General features: G+C 42.5%; 1 protein-coding gene across 1 annotated transcript; it reads right to left on the bottom strand.

The window, feature by feature from the left end:
• Positions 1-6723: 6723 nt before the first annotated feature.
• On the bottom strand, positions 6724-7898 carry LOC147899945 (uncharacterized). The gene is made up of 3 exons (XM_087377567.1): positions 7656-7898; positions 6914-7495; positions 6724-6839 (listed from the first exon to the last, which is right to left on the bottom strand). The coding sequence occupies exons 1-2, from the start codon at positions 7733-7735 to the stop codon at positions 6937-6939; spliced, it is 639 nt and encodes a 212-aa protein (XP_087233693.1). The 5' UTR covers positions 7736-7898; the 3' UTR covers positions 6724-6839; positions 6914-6936.
• Between the last annotated feature and the right edge of the window lie 653 nt (positions 7899-8551).

The following is an 8551-nucleotide window of genomic DNA, read 5'->3' as shown; positions in this document are numbered from 1 at the left end:
TCCATCAATTTATTTGGAAGAGAGTGTTCCACTATTTCAAAACCTTTCCATTGATCCGCTATCTGATTTATGGACTCACTATGTGCCTCTCAGTGAGAGGACAATAGTGCCTATGTCTTCTCAGATGGCTCGAGGTGGGACTTGGGCGATGTTGCTACTTTGTTGGGTGCCTTTTGTCTCTCTTATGTGTTCTAGGAGGATTGGTTTTGGAGATGGGTTGTGGCACAGCTCCTCTCATGTGTGCTTGTCAGGCTATTGGTAGACCTTGTTTTTCTTTTGATTCAGATAGCAGTATTATGGCTACCATTGTTGAGCCACTTGTAGCAGACCATTCCGGGAAACGGGTGAGGTCAAAGCATGATGGCGATGGGGATGAACATAGAGTGGACCCCATCACAAATCCATATGAGGATTAGTATGGTACTGAACTTAGATCTTTCTTTGATGATATTTGGATATTTTTGGATTGTTGTTATTGTGTCTTTAACGTTTTGACTTACTATGGTTTCAAATGTATGTTTGATTGTAGTTCGTTACCATGCTATGCAGAAGAAATGGCAAGATTCATGTCAACTAAAAGAAGATATGATGAGAGGCATTCGGATAGGCCATGAGCTCGCATTTACTTTGTTGATGATGAGTGTCAAGAGGAGTAGAATATGATTTAATAGACCATTTTGATGACAACTTGGTGATACTTGTGAAAAGAAGTCCCATTTTGAATATGGTAATATTGCTCTATGTATTATGAAATCCTATGCTTTCAAATGACACTTGGGTTTCTTGACATATGGGTGAGCTAACAGTAATGTGGTAATATTGCTCTATGTATTATGCAATCCTATGCTTTCAAATGACACTTGGGTTCTCCCACATATGGGTGAAGTGATATTAATGGTACTAAGTATAATTTCAAGCAATGTGGATGTTTTGATTATAGGAAAATAAAACCCATTTTGAATGCAGAAGAATTGTTGTGTATGTGATGCAATCCCATGTTTTGAAGTGACACTTCACTTTCTTTTGATTACTAATGACACATATTGGAAGTTACATTATTGAGATAATTCTAATCAATTTTGTATCTTTTCTTGTACTGTTAGTCCAAAACATCACTTTTTTACCTCAGGTTTGTTTACAGGTCATTTGACCCCCAAATCATGTCAACTACAAGAAACATTAATCTTGAGATTTTAGTGAATCTAGACAACTCAAATCACATTACTTGGAAATGTACATTGGTTTATTGGATGACAAATGGGAATATGCTGATGGTACATTAACAAACTAGCTATTGGTAATCCAAGAGTAATCCATAGATACAATGTATTTCACATGCACAATTTAAATGGGATAGGAAGGACAAATACAATTACCATTTGAGAAAGCAAAATGTACAAGATGTTGTGCTTGGATAGTTAAATACAATGAAAACATTAAAAAAGGTGTGAGATATGTTTGCAACTTTATATGAGGCAAATGAATACCTAGGATCTTGATGAAGAGAAAGCGTATATAGTGAGACTCATAGGCATGAATATACAACTTGCAGCCATATGAGGGACTATGAAATATCAATAAATTGTGCAAGTCATGATCAATAGACTCACTGAAGGATATGAGAATTGAGTTGTTGGAAAAGTGTTAGTTACTTTAGTCTCTCCTATGCTACCAAGTCCAAGTTACATTATCAAGATAATTATAATATATTATCAACTTACTTTACTCTCCCAAATATGGAAAGTAGGTTAAGATTCATTTTGGAGATTCTTCCCAAATAGTGGATTTCACAAAGCTATGTTGGCTACCTCTATAAGGGATTGTGGAAAAGATCACTCGCTTTTATGGGCCCGCTCGCTTTTTCTCGCTCGCTCTGTCGACTACCCCCTGCATCCCAATAATTCTCCCGGGGCTTATTGGAGAACCTGCTCAAAACGCCAATAGCAAAACTTATGTCCGGTCTGGTGTTGCATAGATAGATGAGATTGCCGACCAACTCCCTGTACCTCCCGATGTCTGCTGGTGGTGAGGCATCCTCCATAGACAACCTCGCATTTACCTCCATAGGTGTAGCTATCTCCTTGCACTCAAACATACCAAGTGCCTTCAAGATCTCCATTGCATATTTTTGCTGAGAGATGAAGATCTTGCCTAGCTCTTGCCAGACTTCATCAATCCCCAAACAGTAGTGCATCAAGCCTAAGTCTGTCATCTCAAACTCAGTGCTCAACGCCTTTCTTGTCTATTGGATCATGTCTTCATAGTCACCTGTAATAAGGAGATCATCTACATATAGAACAATAATAGCAGATTTTCCACCTTTCCTGTACACATACAAGTTAGCATTTGAGGCACATCTTTTGAAGTTTAATTTATGAAAAAATTTGTCTATCCATGGGTACCATGCTCTTGGGGCCTGTTTCAGCCCGTACAAAGCCTTCTTCAGCTTACATACCTTGTTCTCAGAATGGGGGGCCTCAAACCTTGATGGATGAGCCACGTACACCTCCTCCTTGAGGTCACCATTCAAGAATGCTGATATAACATCCATTTGATAAACTTGCCACTTTTTATGAGTAGCCACTGATAGTACTATGCGAATAGTGGTCATTCTGGTAGTCGGAGCGAAAGATTCCTGAAAATCAAATCCTTTAGCCTGCATAAATCCTTGTGCAACCAATCTGGCTTTGTACTTTTCCAAAGTCCCATCGACCTTGTACTTTACCTTCCAAACCCACTTGGTGCCAATAATCTTTCTGTTAGGTGGTTGATCTACTAGCTCCCAAGTTTCATTCTTCATGATGCTATCATACTCTACTTGCATAGTGTTTTTCCAATTTCGGTCTGCAAGTGCTTCCTCCAAACTTGCAGGCTCCTTTACTTCTGTAATAATCTCAGCCATCAAGGCCATATTGTCTATGTGAGCAGAAGCCCTCCCTTGCTCCTCGATTCTCTAAGACCGCCTTGGTCCATCTACATGCTGCTCAATAGACATAGGCATCTGGTTATCATGGTCATAGAGCTGCCTTACCCATTGCGGCAATGGATTTTCCGGTGGTGTAACAACAGGTTGGTGACTTATACCTTCATCATTTGATATTTCCTCCTCCTTTATAGCTCCTGGGACAAGTCCATAGTGAATTACCTCTTCGCTTGATGATAAAGTGGAAGAGCTCTTCTCTGCCTCCACTGCATGTGGCTACTCCCTGAACACCACATCACGGCTTGCTATGATCTTCTTTGCCTCTCGGCCATACAACTTATAGGCTTTCTTCTCATCACGATAGCCTAAGAAGATACATTTGGTGCTTTTTGGTTGTAGCTTGTTTCTCTCTTTGTCTAGTACATGCGCATAGCATTCACACCCAAACGTTCTGAAGTGGGAGACAGATGGCTTCTTACCGCCGCTGTAAGCCTCACGTGGTGTTTTACCTTTGAGTGCCTTTGTAAAGCTGCAATTAAAGATGTAAGCCGCAGTATTGGCAACCTCAGCCCAAAAGTAGTTTGGCAGTCTAGCACCTTTCAACATACAGCTCCCCATCTCCACGGTGGTCTGCATTCGGCATTCAACAACCGAATTTTGCTGAGGTGTATGTGGTGTCATCGTTTGTCGCTTGGTCCCTTTGCTCTTGCAAAAATCTCCAAACTCTGTAGAAACAAACTCACCACCACCATCCGATCTGATTTTCTTCACTTTTCCCCCTGTTTCATTTTCAACAAGCTGTAGCCATTCTTTCAATTTACCAAAAGCTTGAGCCTTTTCACGAAGAAAGTACACCCACATCTTCCTACTATAGTCATCAATAATCAATAAAAAAATAGGAAGATCCCCCCAAGGCCTGTGTAGGCATCTTACCGCACAAGTCAACATGCACCAACTCTAGAGGAGCGTTTGCTCTATTCTTGCTTTCTTGTGGGAATGCCTTTCTCTATTGCTTGCCCATCATGCAAGCTTCACATGGTTCTTTGATTTTTGCTACTGCAGGTAACTGAGCAACCATACCTTGCTTCTACATCTCCTTCAGCACTACAAATCAGATGTGCTTGAATCTTTTGTGCCAAAGTCTGCTTGTGCCCACTCGAGCGGTGGCTGTAAGAGCACTTAGCTCATACAGGTTGTTCCTCCTAACTCTTGTGCCACAATAAGATTGCCAGCACTATCCAGAATTTTTGCTCCTGTCTTGTTGAACCTCACCTCATGGTCAAGGTTAGTTATGGAAGCAATTGATAGAAAATTTCTCTTGATTTGTGGAACATACAACACATTAGATAGTTTCTTAACATCTCCATTTATAGAAACAAATGAAACCGTACCTGTATCCTCAACAGGGCATTTTGCATTATTTCCAACCATCACAATGATGGGTTCCTGTAGAGGATGCATGGAACAGTATAGACCCTTCTTGCAGGTCATGTGATGGGAGGCACCACTATCCAACACCCATGAATAAGTGGTTGATGCTTCTTGAACTGAGGAACACTCTTGCTCAATGGCCAGAAATAGATCCAACTCTACTTCCACTGTGTTAGCTGTCTCTTTCCCCTTATCTGTCTTCTTCAGGGTACCATTCTTTTCATCTGCTTTCTTGACCCAACAATCTGCAATCACATGGCCCTTCTTCTTGCAGTTGAAGCATTCTCCCTGAAACTTCTTCTTGCCGCCCTTCTTCTTTTTGTTAGTCACCACTAGTAGAGGACTCACCTTTGGTGGAGGAACCACCTTTGCCTTTCGCAGTGGCAGAGAATGTAGCATCCCCATTGCCACCTCCAGCCTCAATTCCTCCTCCATAAGTAAAGCACAGAACTCCTCAAATGACAATGGTTGGGGTCTCACCTGAGTGTTAAGCGCTGTTACTAGTCCATCAAACCTTGGTGGACATATCTGGAGACACCGCCGAGCTAGCTCTTTGCTAGTCTTTTGTATCCCAGCACCAGCCATCTGGTCACACAGATTTTTGATTCAGGTTATGAATGCCTCCGTTGTCTCTCCTTCATCAAACTTCTCAGCTGCGGCATGTTGATTCTCCAAGTTCTAGATCCTTGTCTGATTCCGCGTCTCATACTGACTCTTCAATATGTTCCAGGCCACAGTTGCCTTAGATGTATGCTGAATCAAGGTCAAAACACTATCAGTAGTACTTGTAACTAGGGCACACAGAGCATCTGTATTCCTACATTTCCAAGCTCGTAGAAGGTCGGCATTAGGAGGTATCATACTCCCTAGATTTGCTGGGTCGAGGGTTCCTTGTGGTTCTGGGTTTGTCCCCAGTACTGTCTCCAAAACCTCATACAAATCCAGAAAAGCAGTAATTTTAAACTTTCACAAAGTGTAGTTCGTACCATCTAGCTTGCCTTCAGTGAAGGCTGGTGGGCGAATCCTCAACGCCTGGATTGTTGGTGCAGCTACAGCTACTCAACTTGAGCCGCTCCCTATTGCCATCACTCCATATGATGTTGAATCCCTCGCCTCTCTTCTACTCTTCGAGATCCTTAGAGCCGCCTGATACCATGTTAAATAACATGGCGCAGCGGAACAGAAACTGAACAAAGAATAGAGAAACAAACTAGAGAGGAACAAAATTTTCCTTCAATACTGATGTAGTACAGATGATGGCTCCATCCACCCGTGCACTCCCAAAGTGGAGCTTAGATGGTGATCTAGACAGATACTAGGTGAAGAGCTACTAGCTAGAAGATCTGATCTGATCTCAACCGATCTGATACAATGGACTAGGGAGGTCACCTCTTTATAGCTATGAGGGTGGTAGTGGGATCAATGTAGTCGGTGGAACCGACCAGTCAACCTAGTCAGTGGAATCGACTAGTCGTCCATGGAATATTCAAGGAATATTTCCTATACCATCACCTTGGGGGCTCCCGCCCCCAAACCCCAACCAGGGGGCCGTTGGGCCCTAAGCCCCAGTAAGAATAAGGGGCTCCCACACAATCACCTTTCTACCATCAATGGTCTCATTGATAGACCTCATCTGAAGTTGATCTCCGTGAGCATCAAGAACTTTCTTTTCTTCATCTTCCCCTTTTCTATAATACCCACTTTGACATCTTCAAATACCCTCACAATGATTGTTTGAGTTGTGCTAGACAAAGCCTTGGGACAACATGGCATTGTATTTAAATCACATCTATTACAATCTCCCAAAAGATATTTGAATGGGTGAAATGCGGCACGTATGGGGTTTGGACACACACAAATTGCCCAAGTTGCTATGATATCTTGCACTGGTTCTGAGACAGGTGTTTCAACCCCTCAAAAGAATTGAATATTCACAAAAGAAATTGTGCACTACCCAAGCTTGGCACTCTTGTTTAAATATTAATGATAAAAGATGTATGAAAAATGGACTAGTGGCCGAATGTTTGTGATGATAGAAGTAGTTAGGAAAAACACACACAGAGAATCATTCAACCTTGAGAGTTCCAATGGATTCTTGGAAAAAGCAAAAAGTACTACTGCACCTCTCTCTCTCTCTCTCTCTCTCACACACACACACACACATAAATATATATATTTGTGAATTTTTCTTGAATTCTGACCGTCAATTTAAATCACCGATTTAAAATTCTGGAGTATCCGTGCTCCTATTAATATATTTTGAATATGTTTTGAAATTTAAAAGGATAGAAGCAATAGCAATACGATGTAATTAATATTGGGCCTAGCAAACCATTGATGTAATTTTATCGCCATTATAAGAAGCAATAGGATGCAATAATTTGATATTTGCATAGCATTTTGGCAGGGTACCAGAATTCTAGAAGAGAACCTTGAAGTAAAATTGTTTCCAACCTTGGGCTTTAAGGCTGATTGGTGGAATCCTCTAAGGGAACGCGGAGTACTCTAGCTGATGAGATTTCCTTACAGCGTCCTGACCAGCATGGGAGAGAGTAAAACGTAATATCCAGCGTAGCTCCCAGTTACTCATAGACAAACAAAGAGTCATCCCAAAGTGACGTGTCCCAAGTCGAGGGTGGAAGCTCTGGAAAGCTGTCAAAGTCCCCGAGAAAGGGCTCAGACTCTAGGAGCTCATCAATCAACAGAGTCACGTTTTCAGGAAAGTCTTTCATCTGGTTGCTACTTTCTCTTCCTGCACCATGAACTTGATCCGCACTGGATTCCGATGATGTAGCAGACCCCGTGTCGTCCCAGTTTGCAATTCGCTTACCCTCCAGCTCGGACTTCTCGGAGCTAGTCATATGTACCTTCTCAGAAGTCGTCGTATGCAGCTTCTCTGTGTTTCTGCTCGGCAATTGATGAGTGGTTTCGCGAGATTCTTGAGCCGGCATCACTGATTCAAGGCAGCAAAGGTGAAGCTTTTTTCTCAACAGCGGTGACAGAACATTATATGAATATCCGAACGGTGAATAAGGATAATTGGTTTTCGCTCGCGGTCCACAAAGGATCCAAGCCGCAGCGTCATAAGCACGAGCAGCATCCTCGGCCGTCTGGAATGTACCCAACCATACTCTGGTTTTCCTGAGGTGACGAAATAAGAAAGATGATCCTATGAGGACGCGCTTGAACTGTGTAGAAAAGGCGATCCAAGTTAAAAGCTTGCTTACAGTACGAATTAGATGAATAAAGAAGAGTATTTAGGCGGGAAGCTACGTTTAGGCGCAAATCAGGAGGCACTCACGAGACGGGATGACGGATCTCTGAAACCCAAGATCCCCAGTGTCTTCGTCGCACACCACGGAGCCTCTGCGTTTTCGCCATTTTGATTACTGGACGCAACGTACCGACTTTGCCTGTGCGCTGATTACGGGACAATACGAGGAACACAATGGTGCTGCATGGAGGAGGATTCCACTGTCTATAAATAAAGCTACGTGGGAGATGAGTCCGCTGAAGGGATCATGGCGAGTGGTGCCGAGGTGAAGATACTCTCTAAGATGCTAAATTACGGCAAGGACTAAAATTTCTATGAGACAGCTATGGCCGGGAGAGGTTAACATCAGCGACAGCATCACCAATTGAAGGTGACACGCTCGACGAAGGTCACGTCTTGGGGTAGAAGTCGATGCGCGCGATACGCGCGTGCTAGAATTGGTAGGCCAGAAATGAACATCTGTGCATAAGTTTGCTTGAATTTTGATGTTGAATTCGAATCTTTCATGAGTTGCGCATTTCTAGCAAAGATCATGCGGAGCCAGCAAACGGATGATCAGTTGTTGTTCTGCAGAACAATCGCAGAAAGCAGTTGTGAAATTCGTGCAAGGTCTGTATGAAATGGACGTGCTACCAGAGTTGAGATCGGATACAACTTAGTTGCTGGAGGATGCGAGGCCATTATTGGATCATGCAAGAAGAGATGGAATGAAGCATGATTGGTCAAGGATCAAAATTTTAACGGTACTGCATGGGAAAATTTTGTTACTTCCAATTTTCTTTGATCCTGGTCCAGATGGAAATTTGTATTTCTCGTTTCTATCGTACTATAACTAGGACCCATCGCTCAACCACATCTTTCTAAGTGTTATAGTACCTCCTCACTCTTTGGAATATGACCCTCGTTTCCTCCTACACAACTAC

The sequence above is a fragment of the Dipteris shenzhenensis genome, chromosome 7 (assembly GCF_047967505.1).
Source record: "Dipteris shenzhenensis isolate YYH24624 ecotype China chromosome 7, Dip_SZ_1.0, whole genome shotgun sequence".
NCBI lineage: Eukaryota > Viridiplantae > Streptophyta > Polypodiopsida > Gleicheniales > Dipteridaceae > Dipteris > Dipteris shenzhenensis.
Note: the sequence above shows the minus strand (reverse complement) of the source record. Positions and strands in the feature narration are given on the sequence as shown.